At 44.8% G+C, this 26,708-nt stretch overlaps 2 protein-coding genes across 3 annotated transcripts; one reads left to right on the forward strand and one right to left on the reverse strand.

Annotated features, from left to right (window-relative positions):
• Positions 1-1,045: 1,045 nt before the first annotated feature.
• EXOSC6 (exosome component 6) lies at positions 1,046-13,187 on the reverse strand. Its single transcript, XM_077491287.1, has 2 exons — positions 12,545-13,187; positions 1,046-1,809 (listed from the first exon to the last, which is right to left on the reverse strand). Exons 1-2 carry the CDS (start codon positions 13,130-13,132, stop codon positions 1,648-1,650), a joined length of 750 nt encoding a protein of 249 aa, XP_077347413.1. The 5' UTR covers positions 13,133-13,187; the 3' UTR covers positions 1,046-1,647.
• Positions 13,188-13,293: 106 nt separating this feature from the next.
• MALSU1 (mitochondrial assembly of ribosomal large subunit 1) lies at positions 13,294-26,132 on the forward strand. Of its 2 annotated transcripts, XM_077491288.1 has the most exons (5): positions 13,396-13,528; positions 14,611-14,776; positions 20,678-20,856; positions 24,873-24,954; positions 25,604-26,132. In XM_077491288.1, the coding sequence occupies exons 2-5, from the start codon at positions 14,767-14,769 to the stop codon at positions 25,756-25,758; spliced, it is 426 nt and encodes a 141-aa protein (XP_077347414.1). In that variant the 5' UTR covers positions 13,396-13,528; positions 14,611-14,766; the 3' UTR covers positions 25,759-26,132. The 2 variants fall into 2 exon arrangements, with proteins under 2 accessions (XP_077347415.1, XP_077347414.1); XM_077491289.1 differs by lacking the exon at positions 14,611-14,776 and having other exon boundaries at positions 13,294-13,528.
• Positions 26,133-26,708: the final 576 nt, after the last annotated feature.

Consider the following 26,708-nt stretch of genomic DNA (forward strand, 5'->3'; position numbering starts at 1 on the left):
AGTGGATTGTTTGGGTCGGGCGAGCTGGTCGTAAGTCTGAGCGGTCATTAAACAGGTAAATCATTAGAAGAGGAGTACCTGTACTAGAAATCAGGATTTTTTTTTGACTGAGGTGTCGCGGCAAAATAAAGCTCTTTACAGTCCGATCATGAAAGGGTTACTCTGTTACAGGAGGGAGGGAGGGAGCAACTTCCGCACCTTCACCACTATGGTGTTATCTGTACTCTTGCTAGCAAAATTTAAAGCTGTGGAAGCTGTATGCCCACGATATGCCTACCAACTGATAACATCGGTTGCAAAGGACAGGCTGGTCTGCCCGCACAGCTTTCTGTTTTGCCATCAAAACTACAGATAACAATAGTGGTGGAGGCACGTGATGTGCTCCCCTCTCTGTATACAGAAGTTAACAGAGCAACCCTTTCATAGGACAGCACAGGGCTCGATTACCTCCCTCTATCGCCTCTCCAGGCTGCTCATGTCTCAGCAGCAGAAATTGTGGGAGGGGGTGGTAATCTAATCCTGTGGGGGTAATTTGTGCTAGCAGGGGGGAATTTATAATCTACAGACCACTTAACTCCGCCCTGCAAACACAATTTTAGGGCTTTTTTCACAGTGCGGTAATGTGTGCGAGATCACACGATTTTCCGCACTGCACAAAAATGTGCTTCCTTTTGCAGATGTAAGAGTGCCATTAATGCTTAATGGTACCCTCACACATCCACCAATTGTATGTACGTTTGCACCAACTACAATGCATGGTTCCGCAGCACCATGCATTTTGGTGGGTTACAATTTAAAAATCATGCCAGCGCATTTTTTGTGCGTTTCACAAGCACAGAGCAGCCTTTAAAAAAAACAACATGCGGGAACAGAAAAAAAAATTAAAAATAAGCACTTATGCTCGGATATGACCGAGCGCTCAGACTGGTGTGCCTCAGGATTGTGGGCAATTCGAAAGAGTGCCTTCACTAAAAATAGGTTGAAAAATAGTTCTAATAGTTTAGGGCAGCAGAACGAAAACCATGAATAACACTAGAAGAAAGAGTAAGGAAAATAAACATTTAATTCTGGATCCCCTTGTCAGTTGGTAAACAACATTTCTCGTTTAACTACTGAAAAACAATTTCACAGAAATCAGATTAGCAGCGAGAAAGGACAGCATGGGGTCAGCACTAGAATGAGTGACTGCAGTAGTCTCCTTCTCACATTTCCCTGCCAACTCCTCAAAAGCTGGTGCTACATCAGTACATTCACAGACTGGGTTATATTGTGTATGTATGGTGATCCATGCTCACCACAGCCAGTATGTTACAAATTGTATGACCTTGATCCTGATGATAAGATGTACCACAGGTGGTGCTAGAAGCTACTCAGAAATACAAGCATCTCAATAATAGATAGCTGAACATTTAAAACTGATGTCATTCGAAGCTGGCAAATCCGTAGTAGCACTCCCACCAGCCAATAAAAGTTCTGTATAGTAAGCTGGACATGTTGTTAATGGCTCATTTCCTGACATCAATCTGGATTCTGGTGAGGTCACATTATTCAGACACAGATATACAGAGCTCAGTCCTAATGCTGTGATGATGTAAGGAGCCAGAGACCAGCACCTGAGGTTGGTGATGCAGCTTGATTTCAGCTTGGCTAGCTGGCCTCAGGCACTGGTGCAGGGACTTTTTTCTTAGTAGATTTGAGGAGGCTTTGCTGTAGCACTGGGTAGAGACGCTGACATCCCTCCATACAAAGCTTCATGGCTTCCACTGAGCTGTCTCCTTCCCATTCCCCGGTGCAGAGGAGGCCTGATACCTGTATAAACAAGAACAGATATTGATCATTTGCTCTACTTAATTGTGCTGCTTGGCAGAGGTGGTGGGTGACCCATATTAAACAGGCTATAAAGCACATGTATAATGTATGTCAACATTGGGAGTAAAGAACACAACTCATTCATTCCTCTGCTATATATAAAGCACAACGTACACACCTGGCTGATGTTTGTGATGATAAGGCAAAGCAAACATCATACCTCCCCTATTATACAGATTGAGGATTAGTGTGGTATAGATCACCTCATACCTTTCTCAGTAATATACAATACACTCTAAATCCCTGGTAGATGCATTTAGATAAGTCAGTGCTCAAGAAGAAAGACAGGATACAATCTTGCTGCAGGTGAACTTTGGAATGATCTTCCAAGACAAATGCTCTCTTATTGTAATTACATTACTCAGTATCCAAGGCATTGCTGCCCCCTCCAGACTGGGATTTTTTTTTTAACACTATAGACAAATAAAGAAAGCAGACAAGCTTTCTGTGACACCTTCATTCAAACGAATGAATAGTGTGCGGAGCTCAGTCAGTGTCAATTCATGCTCTATGAATAAAACAAAGAGTCCTGCGCAAATCGTGCCACTCTTATAATATATATATAAAAAATGTAAAATGAAAACGTGAAACAGTCAATATATATATGAAAAAAATTAGTCCAAGAATCGCACACAAATGAGTGAGGATGAAATATGGAAAAAGCGGGACCAAATGCTACAAAGTCCACTAATCCAGGCTCTCAGAACTCTCACCTTAAGATGAAATAAGCAAGCAGATCAAATATAGCCCCAGAAACTTCTCCTTTGATTCACTGTATTAAGCCACTAAGGAAATGCAGGTGAAGGATGTGATAAAAACTTCCGCCACTAGAGGGCCAATCCCAGTATATAGGTATTGCACTGTAGATATTAACATACCGTATATACTCGAGTATAGGCCGACCCGAATATAAGCCGAGGCCCCCAATTTACCCCCAAAAAACTGGAAAACTTATTGACTCGTGTATAAGCCGAGGGTGAGACATGGCTGTCCATCCCTGTGTGTCCGTCCATCCCTGTGTGTGTGTCCGTCCATCCATCCCTGTGTGTGTCCATCCATCCATCCATCCCTGTGTGTGTGTCCGTCCATCCATCCCTGTGTGTGTATCCATCCATCCATCCATCCCTGTGTGTGTGTGTATTCATCCATCCATCCATCCATCCCTGTGTGTGTGTGTGTGTATCCATCCATCCCTGTGTGTGTGTGTGTGTGTGTGTATCCATCCATCCGTGTGTGTGTGTGTGTGTGTGTGTGTATCCATCCATGTGTGTGTGTGTGTGTGTGTGTGTGTGTGTGTGTGTGTGTGTGTGTGTGTGTGTGTGTGTGTGTGTGTGTGTGTGTGTGTGTGTGTGTGTGTGTGTGTGTGTGTGTGTGTCCGTGCAGCCTTGTGTGTGTGTCCAGCCTACCTGTGTCCCAAGCCTCCGTCCCGAGCCGCCGTCGTCCCGTGCCTCCTCTGTCCCGTGCCTCCTCTGTCCCGTGCCTCCTCTGTCCCGTGCCTCCTCTGTCCCGTGCCTCCTCTGTCCCGTGCCTCCTCTGTCCCGTGCCTCCTCCGTCCCGTGCCTCCTCCGTCCCGTGTCGTGCCGATGGATCGCCGCTCTTCTCGGCGGCCATTCTACAATTCAAAAGCCGCGCCTCCGTCCTCCGCCTGTGATAGGCGGAACACTCAATTTCCCAGCAGCCTGTGTTCCGCCTATCACGGACATCCTCTCATACTCGTCCGTAGTATGAGAATGAACGGATGTCCGTGATAGGCGGAACACTGACTGCTGGGAAATTCAGTGTTCCGCCTATCACAGGCGGAGGCGGAGAAGGAGGCGCGGCTTTTGAATTTTAATGTCCGCCGTCTGTCTGCTCGATACGCTGATCGAGCAGTCAGACAGCGGTGACTCGAGTATAAGCCGAGGGGGCACTTTCAGCCTCAAAAAAGAGGCTGAAAATCTCGACTTATACTCGAGTATATACGGTATATTCCGTAGTGTATGGCTCGAAAAAACAAAGGGGAGAGGGAGAAGGGGAGAGAGAGAGAGAGAGAGAGGGGACTCCAATAGTGTAGTAGTTTAAATAAGCAGATGTATTTATTAAAAAATAACCAAGACTCTCACATTTCAAAAAAATATAAAACTTACTCTACTTCCGGTTTGATTTGATCCCCATGAAGAAGTCACGTGGTATGACGTAACGCGTAGGGAGTGGCCGTAGGACAAACCGGAAGTAGAGTAAGACTGGCGGAAGATGCCAGACCACCATCTTCCTCTCTCTGTGTTTTATATTTTTTTGAAATGTGAGAGTCTTGGTTATTTTTTAATAAATACATCTGCTTATTTAAAACTACTACACTATTGGAGTCCCCTCTCTCTCTTCCCTTCCCCCTCTCCCCTTTGTTTTTTCGAGCCATACACTACGGAATAGATGTTAATATCTACAGTGCAATACCTATATGCTGGGATTGGCCCTCTAGTGGCGGAAGTTTTTATCACATCCTTCACCTGCATGTCCTTAGTGGCTTAATACAGTGAATCAAAGGAGAAGTTTCTGGGGCTATATTTGATCTGCTTGCTTATTTCATCTTAAGGTGAGAGTTCCGAGAGCCTGGATTAGTGGACTTTGTAGCATTTGGTCCCGCTTTTTCCATATTTCATCCTCACTCATTTGTGTGCGATTCTTGGACTTATTTTTTTTATATATATATATTATATATATATATATATTTTTATAAGAGTGGCACGATTTGCGCAGGACTCTGTTTTATTCATTTCACTTGATAGTTTGTGTTCACTATTTTGTCCCGCTGCATTTTTTGCACTATTAATTAGCACTTGCACTTTTTATCACTTTATGGTTTACATGCTATTTATCTTTTTTGCATATTTTCTATTTATTTGTTGAACACATATTTAGATATTTATTCACTTTAGTCACTTTATTACCTAGTGGCACGAGGGCTCATTTTTTATTTTAATTCATGCTCTATACCAGGAACTATTTGTAGGAATTTCTTCTGTGCAGTGAGGGTTGAGGTGGTCTCTTCCTGAATTAGGTTTTATACAAAAAACTCAAATTAGACTTAAATTGTTTTCCAATAGTCTTTCAGGACAGCACCCGAGAGATCATGGCTCCGCCTCCAACAGGAAACACCTCATTATTCCCAGCTTTAACAGGAGGCCTCCACGCAGCTTCCTTCAGTTGCTTGTAGAGAACCTCCAGCCCCAGCTGCAACACATAAGCGACAGTTATATCATAGTATTACAGCAAAAAAAAAAAAAAAGGGGCGGGTTATTGCTGTCCTGAAAGACTATTGGAAAACAAGTTACTGGTAAGTCTAACTTGAATTTTCCCAGGACAGCACCGAGGATAATCAAGACTTACCCCATTTAGGGTGGGACAACAGCCTGCAAGACTTACGACTTGCCTTCCAAAAGCCTGGTCCCCAGCTTAAATTCTGGGTACCAGAATTTTAACATCCAAGGTATGGAATTCTTCTTCCTTCTTTCCCGATGGATTAGAGAAAAACGTAGGCACTATCTAATGAGCTCGCTTTTGGACCGAAGCGACCTTCGGTAAGAAATTCTGATCTGTCTTCAGAACAATTCAGTCTCAAAAGATAGAGAAAAAAAAATGACTCCCTGATTGACAAGGCTTGAAGCTCAATAATTCTTCGAACCGTTGTTCTAGAGAAAAAAAAAAAAAAAAATAACTGTTTTCAAAGTAATCAGTCTCAGAGAGGCTAAATTAATAGGTTCAAATGGTTCCCTGGTCAGGGCCTGTAGAACAACCGATAAGTCACAGTTTGGACAGCTTCTGATCACTACCAGTCTGGACCAGATGAGGGTCTTCAAGAACCTGATCACTAGGTTTTCTGACAAGATTGTTTTCCCCAAAAACACCCCCAGCACAGCAAGTTGAACTTTAATGCCCTGTACACATGGTCAGCATTTCCTATGGAAAATGTGTGATCGGCTCGTGTTGTCAGAAAATCCGATCGTATGTGGGCTCCAGCGGACTTTTTCAGTCGGAGTTTGACACAAAGTTTCAGAAGAATCTTAAATTTTCTGACAACAAAATCCGATCGTTTAAATTCCGATGTACAAAGTGTCACGTATGCTCAGAATAAATTAAGAGACCACAGCTATTGGCCCGTTTATAGTCCCGACGTACGTGTTGTACGTCACCTCGATAGGGACAATCGGATTTTCCGACAAATGTGTCCGACCGTGTGTATGCAAGACAAGTTTGGCACAAAATGCGTTGGAAAATCTCATGGATTTTGTTGTCTGAATGTCCGACCGTGTGTAAAGGGCATAAGGGTACTGACTGCTAAGCCCTTATACACTCATTGCAGGAATTCCATAATAGAAGAAATATCTTTTAAAGATCTGCTAGATGCCGTGCACCAGGAGTTGAAAACGTTCCAAACTTTGGAATAAAATTGCTCTGGTAACACCTTTACTGCTGGCTAGGGTAGCAACCAATCTGAAAACCCCATCTTTCTTAGGAGCTGCTCTTTAGAAGCAAAGCTGTGAGCTTTGCTACTTCCTGGTGAAGTAAAGGGCCTTGTATCAGATCTTGTTTCAACAGAAAGTGCCAATACAGTTCGAGTTGCATCTGGAGAAGGGATGAAAACCAAGCCCTTTTAGGCCAAAACCTGTATCCTTCTGGATTTTCCTTATGACCTGAGGGATAAGCTGAAGAAGGGGGAAAGGCATAACAGAGGTGAAAATTCCAACTGTGCGCTAGAGCATCTAACCCCAGGGATGGCTCGAGTGTCCATTTACCCGAGTCACAAAGAGATCCACTTTTGGCTGCCCCCATTTCTTCACAATCGTTTGGATGATTTCAGGGTTCAATCGTCACTCTGCCTTGTACACCTGGTTTCTGATAAGGAAGTCCACCACCCTGTTTAGTGTTCCTTTTAGATGGACTGCAGACAAGGATAAAATATGGAGCTCTGCCCATCGTAGAATACGTCCTGCTAGGCACTGAAGAGCTCTGCTTCTGATGCCCCTTGTCCATGTAGGCCACTGCTGTGCCGTTGTCTGACAGGACCTGTATATGAAGTCCCCACACTTCTCTGGCAAACGTCAGCAAAGCCATTTCTATTGCTTTTTGTTCCCTTCAATTCAAGGATCTTACTGCTTCTCTTGTGAACCATGAGCCTTGAGCCCATTGATTACTCATGTGAGCCCCCCAACTCCAGGAGCTGGCATCCTTTGTTAACCTTAACTGTACTGGGAAGGACCACAATAGACCTGATGAAAGCCTTGTCTGGTTCTTCCACCAAAGACTCCTTTTCACCAAGGTGGGGATCCTCACTAGCGAATCCAGCAAATCTTGCCGGTGATCCCAGACTTGACAAGAAGCCTTGCAGGGGTCTGAAGCGAAGTCCTGCCCACCAAATTGCAGGTATAGTAGAGGTCAGGGTTCCCAATGCCCACATGACCTTCCTGATGGACAGGAGTTAATTGGACTGTAACAATGACACTACTTCCACCAGCTTTTTCTCCTGGAAGAAAGATCTTTTGCTCCATTGAGTTGATACGGTACCCCAAGAATAAAACCTCCTGCAAGGAAATCAGATTCAACTTCTGGAGATTTAAGATCCAACCTATGGACTCTAGGTAGGTACAAACTCTGATCAAGTTTTGCTGAAGTTTTTCCCTGGTTGGAGCAAAAAACAAGTCATCCAGATAAGGAAATCACTGAGATTCCTTCAAGACTCAAAAGGTGCCAATGCTTCCGGCCATTACCTTTGTAAACACTCTTAAGGATGACGACAGGCCAAAATGGGAGTGCTCTGAACTGCAGGTGTACCATCTTTTTTCCTACTTTCAGTGCCAACCTTTGACATTTTTGGGACCCGGCAGCAATAGTTATGTGGAGGCAGGCATCCTGTAGGTCTATTGATGCCACGTAGTACCCTTGGTTCAGGAGGTTTTTGACTGAAATAATTGATTTTGTCCAAAATCTTCTGCACTCTACCGACCGATTTAGCATCTTGAGATTTAAGATGAGCCGGAACTTTCCTGAGGGTTTCTGAACAAGGAATCTGTGCGAGTAGAACCCTTGGAAGGTCTCTCTTGTAGGGACCGAAACAATGACTCTGGGATCTCAGTTCCTGAAATAGGGACTTCATGGCGAGAGCCTTGGCTGGATCCTTTGGTGCGTTTGTCACCAAGAATCTTTTTGGAGGTTCTTCCTTGAATTCAATCACACATCCCTGGGAGAGCATATTTAGAATAAATTGGTTTGGTGTAACACCTCTCCACTGCAGAAGAAACTCCTGTAGCCTTCCTCCGACTGGGAGGAAGGAGTCAGTGCGATTTTACAGAAGTCACAGGAGGATTGAAGAGCACACCTACCTTTGGGCTTTTGGAAAGACCATGGTATCCTTTTTCCCTGCGGGTTATTTTCCTGCTGTCCTTTTCCAAAAAAATGCTTACAGTTTTGCACCTGCTTTTTCTTGACCGGAAACTATTTATTTTTATTGGCTGTTCGGTCAAGAATGGACTCTAGATCTGAACCAAACAGCAAACCTGCATTTAGGAGGCGGAATCTGCTTCATTTTCCTCCTCTTCTGAATCTGATCCACCTGGAGGGAGGGAAGCGGGTTCTTGGGAAGTATCCTGGGAGACTGGACCTCCCGTCTGCATCAGAGAAACCCCTTGGGATTCTAAAGATGGTGGCGAGTCCTAGGCTCCCCTGAGGGACCTGGTTCTTCTCTCATGTTTGACCTGAAAGCATGAAAGTTTGCGAGGAGCTCATCCTTAATGGTTGAAACCAGATCGCCACAAATGAATGGAGACTCCTCCATAACTAAATCTAATACAATATGCACAAAGATGTTGTCTTTGCAGACAACAGACCTTCTCTTGACTGGTTGAACAGAGCTTTATGCCTGGACAAACAGAAGAAAAAACAAAGGACCACACTGAAATGCCACTGTACAGCATAGGTAAAAACAAACACCCATGTGCCCTAGGAAAGAACCTCTCACTTTCCTATGGCCAAGCAAGTCGTCACCACCACCTTGTGGAGTCCCTTATGCTAGGCAGAAGAACTAACCCACTAGCCACTGCACCAGGGAGAACTCATGCTGGGGGGGGGGTTAAAACCCATAGGAGAAAACGGCCCACAGTAAAAAAGGAACACAGTCCCTTACCTTGGCTTTGTTGGGCCTTAGCTTGCCCCCCCCCCCCCTTATCCGCTGCATCCTCCATTGCAGAGTGCACTGCGGCCACATGGCTAAAAGAAGGCCGGTTCCGAGATTCAAAAACACTGCTGCACCGACCCAGAACCGGAAGTTAACACCAGGCAACCCTGCACTTTTCGGCTGGAAATTATGCTGCGCCCGACCCGGAGGTTCTGCCTCTTCCTGTACACTGCACAGGATGTGGCTGAGGGCTCTCCTCAGCCACCAGAACAATGGTGATGGCTCTGCTTGTACCGCCGCTGTCCTGTGATGCTGGTGGCCAGCGTGAAACCACCGCAACCACTCCATTTGAAGAAAAAAAAAAAAAGGAAAGGGCAGCACCCCCATGCAGTACAGGCTCTCCCTGAGCGTGGAAGGGGGAGAGGGAGTCCACGGGACCATCCAGCAAGAGGCAAGTGGGAGGATCACTCTCCTAAACAGAAAAACAAACCGGTGAGAACCTTTTGTCTCCCATGAAAGCCCCGAGAGATCATGGCTCCCACCAGGTGTTCCTCCGGCTGGAGGAAACACAAAAAACTGAAGGACGTTGCGCGGAGGCCTCCTGTTAAAGCTGTTAAAACAATGGAGTTCCCTGTTGGGGGAGGAGCAATGATTTCTTGGGTGCTGTCCTGAAAGACGTTTTAGGAAAAATGCATTTTCAAAAGAACATTTGTGAGTAACAGTGTTTACTACTTTAACATTTTTATGAAGGGGTCACACAATACTATTTATTCCATTGGCTACATCACTGGTACCCAACCTACAGCCCTTTGGCATTAATTGTAGTGTGGGGTAATTTTTTTTTTTTATATCTAGCCATGTATCCGGGCCAATGAATGAAACATTTTTATACTGCCTTCCAGGATTTAGAGGGATTCTCTTTCACGCTATCAACTTTCTTCTGTCCATCCCTTTCTTCCTATAGGCTTCGTTCAGACAGGCGCTGACACCCAGGCCTGCATGCAAGCTTTGTTATTGCACCCACACCCCCCAGGATGCATGCAGGCAGCCTACAGAGGTGGATGCAGATGCTGCATGGAAACAGGAAAGTGTAACCGCATACCAAAATTTGATGTGCCGGCAAGAGCACCTGCACAGATCCAAACGCAGACAGCATTTTGATACATGGCTGTGTCTATCCAGCTGCTCTGCATTCACCTCTACAAGACATCTGCAAACATGCACGACAAGTGTGAGCATCTGTCTGAAAGAACCCATATGTTTCCCCCCTCGGACAATGGATGTTAGAGAAATAAATATGAAATGGGGTACATTGCTCTGTGAACCACGTGGAAACCACACTGCATTCCTGTGAAATTTACATACGATTCAGTGCGGTGCGATTTGAGCTCATTAATTTTAAACGGGCTCAATGGGACCAAAGACGTGCATGCACCTTTTTTGGAACCGCACTGCAACCAGATTGCATGGTCGTTATGTTCTATGCGATACGGTGCAGGCAAACGTACTGCATTTGCAACCTGCATTTGGGGTGTTAACTTTGTATTGACAGGTGCAGTGGATGGCAAGGGCAGTGCAATTGGAATGCAGTGCGGGAAATGCACAGGGTTTTCCTGCACAGCATTAGTGTAAACCTGGGCTTACTTACACCCTATTTACACTTGAATTTGCGCTAATTCAGCACGATTTCATGTGCAGCTTCATACACAGATGAATGCAAGTTGCCCATGAAATTGACAAAAAATAGTGCAGGAAGCTTTTTCAAATCTGTGCAAGTCGGAGTTGCACCGATTTGCACGGTTCCATAGGCACAAATTGGGTGCGACTTGTCATGCGATTTGACAGTTTAAAATCATATGACAACAGTGTGAATGGGGGCCGAGTGTGCCTTTTGTCACAGAACAATCTCTCGGGTGAAATGTTACAACTCCGTTACATGGCTCAGGCAGAACATCTCCACACTGATACATTGTATACGTTTACCTCACCAGCCAGTACTAATCTCCCCTCATTGTTATTAGGTACATTCTCCATTACCTTAGTGTGGGGAGCACCTGAGTGTAATCACTGCTGCAGGTCGCTATATTCACAGTCACCTATCAAGTCACGTTTATATCTTTATATTAAGGGCGCTGAAAACTGACCCTGGGTGGTCAGAGTATCACTGACTTATAAATATTGATACAAAAGTAATCCATAAAGTGTATATATCTCATGAAGTGTGTATATTCACGTTATATGTTGTTGTAAGCTGCACGAAGACAACAGTCATGTATATATATATATATCTTTTTATTCTTGGGATTGACACATTGGCACATCACTTTAGTTAATTTTGTTTTTTAGGTTTTTTGCTGCAGGTTCAGCAGATCATTAAAGGGATAGTGCAGCACATGATTTATAAAAAATTGGAGCTACCACCATTTTATTCTCTAGGATGACTGCTTCCGGCCTAACTTTTTTTAAACGTGTGCAACACAAAAGCAGAGCTGGCCACGAAAGGTTTAAAGGATCAGATCACCTTTGGGAACATGTTACATGTTCTACTGGTTTCCTTTGTTAAAGGGGAAGTACATAAAGGAACTGTAAATATTTCTTAAACATGCACTGTTCAGGAGATATTTACTGTATATGCTGCATCATTGGCCCATTCATGCTGAAGGACAGGCACCCCTGCCATTTCTTCAGAGCCTTGTACCATGACCAGCGGCTCCGCGCACATGTGTGGGAGTGACGTCACACGGCTCTGGTCAGTCACACAGTTGGAGTCTGCGGACCCAAAAGGAAGACTGGAAGATCGATGTGTCCTCCAGCGGTGACGAGGGCTTTGTTTGCAGGTAAGTTTCACATAACGTGAAAGCATGTGATGCATACTAGCATATTATGTATTTACTTTGCAGGTCGGCTATCAGAGGAAAAAAAAAAAAAAGGCATTTGTTCCTCTATTAAAAAAAAAAAAAACTGGCTCCTAGATTCAAAGCAAATTTGTCAAGCCCCGTTTTAGGCCTCTTTCACACAAACATTCTGATTGGGTCCACTTCCAGTTTTTCAGGTGGACCCGATCAGAGCATCCATTTCTAAGATGCAGCAGATGTCAGTGGATGTGTGTCCGCTGCCACTACCAGGCATCCAAAAACACACAGATGGGGATCCGATCACCATATGTCTGCATGACTGATAGAAGGAAATGGACAAGCGGTCCATTTACATCCAACCGCCACGCAGAGGAGAGCGGGGCCATGCCCGTGTTTTCTCTGCATAGCGGAGTGGACCTGTCACCGTCTGCTCAGCGAGGATCAGTGGAGAAATCCCCTCACTGTGCAGGTGGATCTGCTGGACAAGAGTCCATCCCGTGTGAATAATTGACTTTTATTACTGCATGCGTATTTCCCAAAAAACACAAATACAGCATGCAATAACAGTGAGTGATGAGCCCGGCATCTCTAGGAAACAACTGGTTGAGGTGATGAGGCACAGGGCACCCCATGCCTCCTCTAGTATAAACAGCTCACCATCTCCGCTACATACCTGGTTGAGGGTGGGCATGATGGCGAGGCACATGCTGGCGGCGGACTCCTCCTCGCCCTCGGTGGGGTCCAGCAGGATGTCCCCGTTGTCTCTCCGGCAGGCGGCAGCACCGACCACCAGGTCGTACATCTCTATGCCGGCATCGGCCAGGGCCAGCGCGGCACAGGTGATGGCCAGAGGCAGTGCGGCGCCCCGCTCCTCCAGCACCAGTACGGACACCATGAGCTCGGCCCGGGGGTATCGCTCCATCCTCACCGCGGCCTCCAGACTCTGCTGCAGGAGAAGCGCCCCGCCGCCCCTCCGTTGTGTGCTCAAGGGGGAGGAAAAGCGGGCCCAGCGCAGGTCACAGTTCAGCCTGCTTTCCCCGGCCCCCCACCACACTCCGCTCACCACCTTACTGCCCTCCGCCACCTCCACATAGGCCGAGCCCACCGCCTGACTCAGGAACCCGGCCCGTACATAGACCCCGCGCTGCTCCGCCGGCCCCCGACCCACCCGGAGCGCCTTCCCTTTCTCCTTCACAGCGTACAGCGCCGGGCTCTGAGAGCCTTCCTCCGGGCCCCGCACCCGCCGAGTATCTCCGGGCATTGCCACACACAGCACGGCAAGCCTGCCGGAAGTCACTAGAAAGGAGTCTAAAGTCACTTCCGGCGCAGCCTGCCGTCCTCAACTGACCACGCCCCCATGCCTAGACACAGCTCGACCAATCCTTGCGTCAGCTTTGGCGTCCTAGTGACCAATTAGCGAGCGGCGTTCTTTGTTTCCGTCAAGGTCGAGGTAGCCGGAAGACAGACGGCATGTGGGCCTGGAGAGTGCTGGGGTCGCTGCGCTGTGTGCCCGGCCTGTCATTCACTGCCGGGGCTATACACACCGGATACCGGGCCTCAACCGTGCCCCTGAGGAGAGCGTGTGTCCTGCCGAGGGTCTGCCCATACAGCACGATCCCCTGGGATCATCATACACCGAGCACAGAGGAGAACGGAGGTATACCGGCCTCAGCCTGTCTTCTGTGTCCGGGTCATACGCCGAATTCATCTGTTACTAAGGCCCCTTTCATGTTTGTGCGACTTGAAGCAATGCCTGTGTAATCTTGAGGTCTATGCAGTGACGTAGCGTGGGGGGGGTGCTGTGGCCCCGGGCGCGACATTTAGGGGGGCGCCAGTATGTGTCACTGGCTGCCTCCTAATTTTACGTTCCTGTGTCCCCCCCCCCCCTTGCTCTGGCCGCCATGTTCTGTGTTTGGCACCCTGTGATTGGGCGTATGGGGGCCATGTGAAGAGTAGAGATGGCCTGTCCTGCGGTTGCTCCTGCAGTCCCGCCTCCGCACATGACCCCCTATATGCCCAATCATCGTGCACCGGACACTGAACATGGCAGCAGCCAGAGCGTGGGGGAGACAAGAAAAAATGTGAGCTGCCGCTGTCTTCTGAGACTCTTCTCCTCCTATATTCCGGACTGATGCAGGCCAGGACCATGGACAAGAAGAAGGTGAGTGAGAGGCGTGTTACTGGCCGGGTGGTGGGCAGATAGAGAGAGAACAGTGCAGTATGGTGGTTAATTTAGTGATCGGTGTAGCGTAGTGTGGTGATCAGTGTAGGCGTAGTGGTCAGTGTAGTGTCACAGGTGTCAGCTGACCTACAGCAGTAAAGTTAAGACGCAGATCAGCTCCGCAGCTGATCTGTGACGTAGGGGGTAAGGGGTTTTATACTGTACTAGTCAAGTGCTAAAAGTCTACACGTTAGGGGGCGCAAATTACTTGCCTTGCCCTGGGCAGTGACGACCCACGCTACGCTACTGGGTCTATGAATCGCATGTCGGACGAAAGTATTGCAGGGACTACTTTTGAAGTCACAATGATATGAATGGTACTCATTTACATCATGGGGTACAACTTGGCAAGCAACTTTGCAGTTCCAAGTCGCACAAGTGTGAAAGGGGCCTTTCCCACAACAGTAAATGCAGTAAAGCATGCTTGTTATACTCACTGTGGAACCTAAGGGGTTAATCATCTATATTGTGTTAAAAGGCTGTTTGATCTGGGCTTCTCTGATCCTCCCCTTCCACAGTCCTCCATCCATCTCCTGATACTACAGAGCCTTGGGGACACTCTGCACATACTCAGTTTGGTGTGTATCAATAGAGCAGTCAGAGCAGAATGAAAACACCTCCTACAAGTTTTAACCAGACACTGATAGGAGTCACAAGACTGCTATATACTGCTAATGAGAAAAGGTATTTAGCAGTTTATATTTACTAAAATGACTTAATTTCCATGTTCTGTGTACTGTGTGAGACCAAATATAGTGAATATAGGGTCCTGGGTTTAGTTTAGTAACACTTTAAATAGTTGCAGGTGCCCTGTCTGCTTTTTATTGCTACCTGTGTCTCAGTAAAGAGATTTCCCTTTAAATCGTGTCCTAGAAACAACATAAATAAAATGTGTTTCTACCACTGACATTCACTGAGACACCACATACAGTGATCAGCCATAACATTATGACCACCCACCGAGGCATGGACTCCACCAGACCTCTGAAGGTATGCTCTGGTATCTGATGCCAAGGCGGCAATGGCAGATCCTTCAAGTCGAGTAAGTTGTGAGATAAAGCCTCCATGGATCGGACTTTTTTTTCCAGTACATCCCAATGTCTTCAAACCGTTCTTGAATTCATCAGACCAGGCCACCTTCTTCTATCAGAACCAACATGACTTTGTCAGCAGTTTGAGATACAGTAGCTCTTTTATTGAGATGGACTACACAGGGGTCAGCTTTCACTCCCCACGTGCATCAATGAGCCTTGGCCACACCTATCATCCGTTTTCCTTCTTTGGACCACTTTTGGTAGATTCTGACCACTGCAGATCAGCAACATCCCACAAGAGCTAAAGTTTTGAAGATGCTCTGACTTTGGCCCTTGCCAAAGTCGTTCAAATCTTTGTGTTTGCCCATTTTTTTCTGCTTTCAACACGCCAACTTCAGGGACAACGTGTTCACTTACTGCCTTATATATTCCACCCACTTTCAGATGTCATTGTAATGAGATAATGCTCTTCACTTTACCTGACAATGACCATAATGTTATGGCCGATCGGTGTATGTGTATATTATTTGTTGTTTGTATTTAATAAAAATGGAGCAGCTGTGAATGGTAACCAATCAGCTTCTAACTTCAACCTGTTCTGTTGGGTACCATTCACACAAGTGTTTTGCCACTCTGAGAATCTTAGTGACAGGAAATCGCTAATTCCTGCTCCTGGGCTTGACAGTCGTGTGCAGATAGCAGCAGCTACTGAGTCTGTATACTACAGTGACAGGCTGTCACAGATACTCGGGTCTGTTCACACTGCCAGTGATCACCTGTAGAACCAACAAACATATGGGGCATGCAACAGTACTCATGTCTTCTGTGGTTTGATAACTACATTAATGGTCTTGTTTTCTTATGCAGGGGTGCTTTATTAGAGATGCGTATTAACATGAGAGGAGTCATTCTGTGAAAGTCATTGTAAAAATTCTGTCAGTGCCTGACACCCTCGGTGACAGATATTGCATTAAAGGGAAGCTCTATATTTGGTATAAACATTATAGGACCATTTTCTGATTCAGCCATTTACATCTTATAGGACACCACCAACTCCTTGTTGGATTACATTAGTCATAAATTGTTCTCTGGGTGCATTCACATTGCATTGTGCTTTGCATGACTAAGCTTAGTTCTTGGGGACTTGGATGCAGGAACACATCTAACCTTATTTTTTTCGCCCGCCTATCAAAGTGATTTTGTCATTAAAAATAAAAATGGCAAACCATGTTAACCTGTAAAAGACAGATAATACTTGGCTTTACCATTGCCCGCACCACTAGAATGCGTCTTTGTTCACAAGAAATTCTCTACTGAAGTCCTCTGGGAAACTGACGCTTTCTGGAGTGTCGATCCCCGCAATGCTCACTGGTTCTTCTAGCTGACCTCCATGTCGCCACTTTGCCTTGTCAAGGTCAACAGGATAAACCAGAGAGCGCCATAGGGGACCTAAGAGAATGACAGTGCCGGAAGTGTGGCTCACCACGTGATCTTCAGCAGAGGGTTTTTTTGTGAATGGAGTGGAACTTGAAAGGTAAATATTCCTTCTGCAGAGATATGTTTGTCCTTTTACGTTTTTATTGACAAGTTTGTTTTACAGTAAGGCCTTGTTTAGACTGGTTTTGCTGTCTGAAGCACAACTGAAGGAGCAGAGCCAAGAGCAACCAGCGCGCCTGGAGTGATGTCAGTGCTGCGCTGGAGACAGAGGAAGGCACGTCTGTGGTTAGTTTGTGGAATGCAAGCTGTGCTGTTGCCGTGACTTGCATGTTTCACACGCATGTGCCTTGTCAAAGGACTTCGGTTGCTCTTGGCTCTGCTTGGCTCCTCCAGTTCTCCTGAGTTGTGATGTCACCACCGAGTGGTCTGAACCACTAAGCTCTGTGATTTGGCCAAATCCAGACAGCATCATGCCTTCCCAGTCCGGACATACACGACCCTCTATCCTCCTGCTCCTAGCGGCTCTATCCATCTTGGACCTGGATATATCAACATCGTTTACAGCCTCTGGGCTCATGAGACTGGAATTCCATCCTTTTCAACATGGGTATTGGTGCCCCCCGTGTCTGTTCACCCCCTTTCCCCATCTGAGGTCACTGTGGTAATGTTGACTAACTTTTATCTGTCCATTACATCGTTTTTATACCTGTTTCCCAAATGATTTTTAGACTTTGTATCAGCTCATCATGTTTATGATGGAATAAACATTGTTGGATCATCATTCCATGGTTACAAGTGCCTGTTTTTAGGACTACTACACTTTTGATCTTGCTCATAGAGCGCTGCTTATAGTTTTTTTGTTTGTTTCACATTATTCCAGTGTTGTGCCAGCTGCACTGAGTTTGATCATTATCAACCACGGATTGTTTACGTCACAGCTACATCCAACCATGCATGACACTACAGTCCTTTGTAGTGCTTCAGGATATTTTCTGTTTCTCTGTAAATATTTAACACAGCTCCTAATAGGAGTGCTGATTGTCACTTTAAACAAGCTGCTAGCAGGTTCACTGCTTGAGGCTGGGTTCACACTATTGCGAATTGGTTGATGGTTTCCCTACATCCAATTCACATGTCAGGAGTTTGTGACTGGCTCTCTATGGAGCAAGTTCACAGTGCAATGGCACCGAATTGCACAGGAGTCCTGTGCGTCTCCTGGTTCAAATTCAGCCAAATTTGTGCTGAAATCGGACCTGAAACGATGAATGGGGACACATTGGACCCTGCGCTAAATCCAGCATGAAGCTTATTGAAAGCCAGTTGATGCTTGCTAGCAGCTTGCTTAAAGCGGTAGTAAACCCGCAATTTTTTTTTTTTTTTTAAACCTGCAAAGCAAAAGGCATAATGAGCTAGTATGCACCGCATACTAGCTCATTATGAAATACTTACCTTAGAACGAGGCCCCGACATCTCGCCCGATCCACGCCGAGGGAGCCGACATGCTCCCTCGGCGTCTCTTCCGGGTATCGCGGCTCCGGCGCTGTGAGTGGCCGGAGCCGCGATATCGTCACTCCCGCGCATGCGCGCGGGAGATTTAAATCCGGCCGGACGAGCGCTGCCGGATTTTCACGGAGAGAACCCCCTTGTGCGCATGCGCCGCTGCAGTCAGCGGCACATACCGAGGGGAATATCTCCTAAACCGTACAGGTTTAGGAGATATTTTTTTTACCTACAGGTAAGCCTTATTATAGGCTTTCCTGTAGGTAAAAGTTAAAAAAGTGGGTATACAACCACTTTAAAGAGATAAGCACTCCCATTAAAAACTGTGTATAACCTTTCCAAACAGGGTCTGAAGGGCTACTTAAAGCGGTTGTAAACCGCTGCAGTTAAAAAAAACGTTCCCCTGTAAGACAATGGCATCACATACTAGTACATTATAAAATACTTGCCTTAGAACTAAGCCCTCTAGTGGCACGCTCTCACTGCCAACAGGGCTTCCATCTTCCCCTGGTCTTCCTTCCGAGTTTGCAGACTATCTGGAGCTGCGATGACATCACTCCCTCACAGGATCCCTCAGTTTTGGCACGGTATGCCGGACCTTCAGAGCGCATGCGCCAGTAATGCCACTGACTGCATCTAGTGTGAATATCTCCTAAACTGTGCCCTATAGGTAAGTCTCATTAGGTAAAAATCACAAAGCGGACTTTACTACCAATTCAGAAGGTTTGCAGAAAGCTGCGTCAAGCTTGCCAAAAGCTTTACAAAACCTTGCTGAAAGTTTCATAAAAGTTTGTTGTTCACATTGCTCTTATACAGACTGAAAGTAGTATTGGCCACCTAAGGGCTGCCCTACATGTACATGTACGTGGGGCAGTCCTTAAGCGCATAATTGCGTACCTGTACGTCATCACATCTGGACTGCGCTGGACCAGAGCCTCACAACGGGATCCTATCGGCGGGTCTGGTGGCCAATGGCCACCCACGATCGTTCAGAGGAGACAGAACGGCAGTCTACCTATGTAAACAAGGCAGACTGTCATTCTGTCAGAGGAAGAGAGAGATCTTGTGTTCCTGCTAATCAGGAACACAGATGTCTCTCTTCCTCCAGTTAAACCATCCCCCACACAGTTAGAAATCACTCCCACTTAACCCTTTGATCGCCCCTGATGTTAACCCCTTCCTTGCTAATGTCAATAGTACAGTGACAGTGCATTTTTTTAGCACTGGTCCCCAAAAAAGTGTCACTAAGTGTCAGATTTGTCCACCACAATGTCACAGTCCAGCTAAAAAGCTCTGATCACCGCCATTACTAGTAAAAATAAAAAATCCATTAAAATATCCCATAGTTTGTAGACACTATACATTTTGCGCAAACCAATCAATATAGGCTTATTGGAATTTTTTTTTACCAAAAATATGTAGCAGAATACACATTGGCCTAAATTGATGAAGGCATTTGATTATAATTTTTTTTTTTTTTTTTTAGGATGTGTTTTATAGCTGAAAGTAAAAAATGTTTTTTTCTTCAAAAATTTTTTGTTTATAGAAGTGACCAAATACAGCGTCGCACGACCGCACAGTTGTCGGTTAAAGCAATGCAATGCCATATCGCAAAAAATGGCCTGTTCAGGAAGGGGGTAAAACCTTCCGGAGCTGAAGTGGTTAAACCTGAAGGCAAACATTTAATATATTGTAGCTTACCAATTCTTCGATGTGATGGCTGTATTAGTTTCCTTTTTAGGGTTTCTTCTGTTTTCATCTGGTGATCCAACCAGCAAGTAAGTTGTTTTTCAAAAGCACAAGCTCTCCAGCAGAATGTATCGGTTTACATGGACGAGACAAACCATTTACCGCTGACGGGTGCATACAATGCTCAGCTTTTATTTATTCATGTAAAATCTTTATCCCAAAAGGAAGAAAAACTGTTTGCTGTAACTTATAAAATGTGAGCTGGAGTTTGGCTTTAATTTGTTGGTGTATTTAAATATGCAAATACGTGAATTTTTCCTCCCAAAAAGTGCGCTTGTAAGACCACTGCGCAAATACGGTATGAAAAAAAAAGTATTGCAATGACCGCCATTTTATTCTCTAGGGTGTTAGAAAAAAAACAACAAATAATGTTTGGGGGTTCTAAGTAATTTTCTAGCAAAAAAAACTGTTTTAAACTTGTAAACACAGAGTCTGAAAAAGAGGCCTGGTCCTTAAGTGGTTAACAATCCCCCTCCCTGCAGACTGACAATGCTGCTGTGCCTCTTGTGCACACTCCTCCAGAGCTGTGTCTCAGTACATGAGGTGTGTTACTGGCTAGATCACAAGGTGAAAACAGAGAGGGGGAGGGAGCCAAAAAAAGAAAACTAATGCAGCCACCACATCTAATGATTGGTAATCTGCAATATATTACATTTTTGATTTTGAGTTTAAAATCACATGAAGTCTCCTCCATTAGAGTCCATATGAATGAGACCTTGGTTATTGTAGCTTGTCAGCTTACTCCAGGCAAGCTCCATCAATAACACTTCCCTTTAGATGCGTTTGTCAGAATCCATATCCATTGCAGGTTGAATATACGGTAATTCATATACATTTATCTGCATTTTGATATTTGTAATTTCAGCTGAGGACCTGCCAGAGTTTAACATCAAAGTACTGGTGAATGTACTGCGGCAGGAAAATGGCAAAGACCTGTGTGTCATCAAACTTCCTCCAGAGATGAAATATGTTGAATATTTTGTTATTGTTGGTGGAACGTCAACAAGACATCTCCAGGCCTTGGCAGAGTATACTCTGAAAGTGGTAAGTTGTCATTTTGTCTAACGAACATCTCACACACGGGGGGTTAATTTACTAAAGTCAAATAGACTGTGCACTTTGCAATTTGCAGTTGCTTCAGCTTAGTTAATGAGCAAAAGCTCTGCGGACTTCAATCATCCAATCATGTGCAAGCAAAAAAGCTGTTCTTTTCTTTTCCTTGCATGTGATTGGGTATTCTTTGTAAAGTGAAGCTTTGCCTCATTTACTAAGCCCTGGAGCAACTGCCCTTGTAGAGTGCAAATGCACTTTCCAAAGTGCACATTTAACTTTCCTTTAGTAAATCAACCCCAGAGTGCGGGCATATGGAGTGCCTGGTGCTGTAATGTTTGCGGGTTCCTCTAGGGGGCGATCAATGCTTGTGTTTTATTGAAAATGCTTCTTATTGCACACCAATTTTCCACTTGTGTAATGTTAACTTACTGTTTTTATTTTTTGTTTTGTTTTTTTATTAGTTAGTTGGGTGAACAAGTTACTGCTGTAACTTTCTTAAAGCCATAAAAACATCCTAACATTCTTCAGCTCCTGTGTGGGAATTTTGAGTACAGATATTAATGGGAAAGCTGACAACCACTTTAATCAAGAAGTTTAGTTCACAAACTATAACACATGTATTACTTGCCAAAGCAATCTTCTTTTTCCCCACTCTTGCTGCTGAAAATAATGATCATTGCCTTTAGTTTTCTGCTGGCTTTAAGCAAGTTTCAGACAGTGCTGACGTTTGATGAAAGCTTGTTTAAAGCTGCATCCAGCACTAGCAGACTGAAGCTGAAGAGTTTGTGGTAGGGTTTGTTTCCGCTGGTGGCAGACCGGGTGTTTTTTTTTTTTCCCCCACAGTGGGAAGGGCCGATCCCCTTACTGATGTCGGCTGGTGAGGAGGGGGAGAGAGGAGGAGATATAGAGCTCCGAGCTGCTGACGATTCACAACCTAAGATCAATAAATGCTTAAGTGCTTCAGGCCTTAGGCTAGGTTTACACCTATGCATTTTTTGTGCGGTTTGCAGAAGCGCACTACAGGCCATTTAACATGGTTTCATATGGTACACGTTCACATCTATGCATTTTTTTGTGCGGTTTGCAGAAGCGCACTACATGCCATTTAACATGGTTTCATATGGTACGCGTTCACATCTATGCATTTTTTTTGTGCGGTTTGCAGAAGCGCACTACATGCCATTTAACATGGTTTCATATGGTACACATTCATATCTATGTGTTTTTCAGCCACTGCATTTTTGGACAGGGTCAGAGATTTTTCCCATAGCAGATTGCATTTTCTGTCTAATAGACTGCAATGGACCTGCACCAAAAATGCAAGTGTTGCATTTTTGATGCGTTTTTACATGCGTTTTGCATTTTTCCCCCCTCCATAACACACTGAATAACAGCTCAATAAGAAATGGGCGACCGCCAGGTTCTTAACAACCAATGAGTCGTGTAAGGTAAAAAAAAAAAAAAATAATTGCCTGGCAAAGAAAGGAAAACGTTGTGGGTTCCCTCAATAAATACAAGGCTCTTTAGGTCTGGTGTGGATTTTGAGAAGAACCCCATGCCAAAATGTAAAAACAAAATGGCGAGCGCCCACCCTCCCTCCTGAAACTATACCAAGCCACATGCCCTCAACATGGGGGATACTTTGGGGCAGAGGGGGCTCTGCGCCCCCCCCCCCAAGCAAAGAACCTTGTCCCCATCAAGAGCAACAAGGGCCTCTTCCCCACAACCCTGGCCGGGGGATAAGGTCCCCCATCAACATGGGGACAAGGTGCTTTGGGGGGAGGGGGCAGCACCCCCCCCCCCCCCCCACACTCTCTCGCTCCTCCCCACTTTTTCCTGACCTGCCGGGAGGGTGAAACTTCCTCTCAGCTTTAATCTTGCATAGATTGTTCATTTGGCATTTTGAAGTGTGCAGGAAATGAGAGATGAGATAAAAGCCTATGAGGAGCAGAGATGTAGTATTGAAAATACAAGGAATGTGCCGTGGGTTCTGTGAAGCTCAACATACACTATACAATCTGATTACTCACTAACAATTTATAAGACAACAACCGCCCTGTTCCCTATAAATACAAGCACTAAAAAATGGAATGGAAAAAGTAAAACTTAAATATACAAATAGAATCTCCTACTACATAAAGTGATTTTCAGCTGCCGCTTACAGGCTCATTCAAAACAGAATAATGCTAAACTTCTAACAAACAAATTTCCATAAAATGCAGATTTAGCAGCGCTGACCAGTTATTTATACATCTACTTCTTTTGTGCAATAAAACAGGTAATAAAATCTGTTCAATCCATATAGTCCATATATCCTATAAACAGGATTATTATCCAAGAGCTATATGTATGAGAAAATAAGTCTCTTAATAGAGAAAGTTGCAGGGAGACGCTGACACCGTTAGATTTCACCTCCACGCGTGCAGAAGGAAAAAACAAGGGGATGTGTGGAAGGAATCCCCCTTTTGGTATTGCTGTTACCGGGACCAACAGGTCAATCAGGCATATCTATACTTCAGCAATGGTCCTCACTGCTTCCTCCACCTCTGTATTTGTGTTACCTCAATATCTCAGTGAAAATATACAAGAAAAGGCAGACATAGTGTAATCCCATAAAAACTGATTTTTTTTTTTTAATAGTATTCATAAAACCATCAAATTATGCACTCGCAAAAAAACAAAGTTCACAAAGCATTGGTTGACTGTTAAAGTGGTTGTAAACCCTTACAAACCACTTTGACCTACAGGTAAGCCTAGATTAAGGCTTACCTGTAGGGCCAAGAAATATCTCCTAAACCTATACGGTTTAGGAGATATTTACCTGAAGACAGCCACCGCTGTCTACGGTGCATGCACCGGGTAAGCCGCAGATTGCGGCCATATGCCGCGAGTGTCGGCTTGCATGCGCGTGAGTGACATCGCTGCTCCAGCGAATCACAGCGCCGGAGCGGCGAGACCCACCAAGAAGATGGACGCTCAGAACTACAGGGGACAGCAGTGACTTCGCTGGCTCCTGTGTCAGGTAAGTCACACATAATGGACTACTATGCGATGCATAGTAGTCCATTATGCTTTACCTTTGCAGGGAATCCTCTTTAAGATCACAGCATCAGATATGTCCAGACTCTCCTACCGCTCACTGCAGCTTTCCAGGACTGACTGTAGCCGATGGAGTATCTGTCCGCCTATCCAAGGACACTGCCATGGTTCAGCTCGTCGTATGGCTCCACACTGATGCGTTTTGTCATTCCATCATCATCTGATGTCCCTACTATGAGGTAGAATACATATCAAACAAGGATATTCCATCTTTGTAGTAATATATGGTATATAGTTTGCGCTGATCACATTTTTTCCCTAGTTTTGACAGCCGTCTGTCAGGTTATCTAAGTGATCAGAGCAGAAGTTCTCCTCTCCCCCCTCCCTCCCCGCAGTAGTCCAGGACACAATACAGGTCCCAGAAGACTGCAATCTGAGCAGAAATTCTCCTCTCCCCCTCTCTCCCCGCAGTAGTCAAGGACACATTACAGGTCCAAGAAGACTGCAATCTGAGCTGAAGTTCTCCGCTCCCCCTCCCTCCCCGCAGTTGTCCAGCACATGTTACATGTCTCAGAAGACTGCTGGACCACAGATAGGATGTGTGTCCATGAAACTTGAAGGATAGCGAATAACTAGCCTGGGTGAGGACAGCGCTGGATCCCTGGACAGGTAAATGTCCTTTTATTAAAACACAGCAGCTACAGGATTTGTAACTGCCGAAAAAAAATAATTCCAGAACCTTCTCTTTTTTAAATGATTTTTTTGCTATGGGTTACAAGGACAGTTCTTCCAATTTTTTTTTTTTTTTTTTTTTTTTTTTTTTTTCCATTTAGTTAGTAGGAAGTAGGCAGTCTATGGATCTTGGGAAGTAGAAGGGAAGGGATTTACCATGGATTTTTATACAAGTGACAAAGGGAGAACTGTATAGAAGAATTTGGTCACCATCAATTTTGTGTGTTCTTTTTCAGTACAAGTATTTGAAGAGAGATGTTGAGTCACATGTTTGTCTAGAGGGAAAGGACACAGATGACTGGATGTGTATAGACTTTGGTAAGTGTTCTTTGATTTCATTGTGTAAATATCCTTTGGATTGTTCAGTTTCCCACAACTAAGCAAGTATGAACGTTGTAAACACATTACTGCAAAGTGTAATTATAAGTAATGTGAGTAGTGGCGACGAATGTTGTAACCCTTACCGACCAATTTGATTTACGTTTTGTTTGTGTACATCATTCAGAACAATGCTATTGCTGGGAGGTTATGGCGGTTTAAGCCTGGTACACACTGAGGTTTTTTTGGTTCAACCAAGAGGGTTGAACGAAAAAAAACTGTCACCTCCGGTCGGAGCCGCTGTACTATCAGTGCAAAGTTAGTACAGTGATCTCCCCTGCTGATCTGTTGTGTTCCGACAGGGGGATGACCCCCTCGCTAGAACACTCCGATCAGTGATCTCTGCCATTGGCTGAAAGCGCTAATCGGGAGCTGATTGGCTGTTGGCTTGTTTTTCAGCATGCTCGCCCGACAGAAGCCAGCCAAACAGCTGGCTTCTGTCGGACAGGGTGGCATAGGTCACAGGTCAGCCGGTTTTCTTTTTTGAACTGGCCGATGTCTCTTCCCATTCAGCCTGTGTGTGCGGGGCTTTAGCCTGTGTGCACAAATTTTTGTCCCAAGTCATGTGACTCTGCTTTTTCTTTCTCAGGTGAAATTGTGGTTCACTTTATGCTGACAGAAACTAGAGCGACCTACGAGTTGGAGAAACTGTGGACTTTGCGATTACATGATGATCAATTATCGCAGATAACACCAGAGACTTTACCTTCAGATTTCACATTTGGACTTCAGAAAAAAGACTGAGGTGTTCAGTGCAATGATTTCCTGGAAATATCTGAATGAATTCTGTCTGTCATGATGTGCTTGTACTGTTCCTTTAAAACTTAGGTGCAGAAAGCTCATAGAAACCAGCTTATTGTTATTGAGAAGACCGCATTAACAGTGGTCATCAAACGTAAAGAACGGAAACCTGTACTGAGAGACATATGAGGGCAGTTTTCTGAAAGTCTGACTGTCATGTTGAACTTCTGGCTTCATTACTTTTAGAAGACGAATATGCAGAACAGGGCAGCTGGCAAAGTTCTCATGTCTTTATTTACATACCTGTTCTGGGTCAACGTGATGTGCGCAGCTATTCTGCAATTTACAGAGCAATAATAAAGAACTGTTGAATACTACTTGAGCACTGGGCACTTAAACCCCTTTCCTAACCAGACCAATTTTCAGCTTTCAGTACTCTCGCACTTTGAATGAAAATTACTCAGTCATGTAACACTGTACCCATATAAAATTTTTGACCTTTTTTGTTTTCACACAAATGGAGCTTTCTTTTGGTGGTATTTAATCACAGCGGTGTTTTTTTATTTTTTGTGCTATAAATGAAAAAAGACTGAAAATTCTGTAAAAATAAAAAAATAATAATACATTTTTCTTTTGTTTCTGTTATAAAATTTTTCAAATTACTAATTTTTAATAATAAATGTTGGCCAAATTTTATACTGCTACATATCTTTGGTAAAAATAATCCAAATCGGTGTATATTAATTGGTCTGTGTGAAAGTTATATCACACCTGAAGTACTGAAGGCCCATCTAATTTCTTGAGACCATAATAGGCCAGGACAGTACAAATACCCCCAAAATGACCCCTTTTTGGGAAGTAGACATTCAAAGGTATTTAGAAAGAGGCATGGTGAGTTTTTTTGAAGTTGTAATTTTTTCCCACAATTCTTTGCAAAGTCACGATTTTTTTTT

This window comes from Lithobates pipiens, unplaced genomic scaffold, assembly GCF_037356315.1.
Source record: "Lithobates pipiens isolate NorthernLeopardFrog02 unplaced genomic scaffold, aLitPip1_a1.2 Scaffold_19, whole genome shotgun sequence".
In the NCBI taxonomy this organism is placed as follows: Eukaryota; Metazoa; Chordata; class Amphibia; order Anura; family Ranidae; genus Lithobates; species Lithobates pipiens.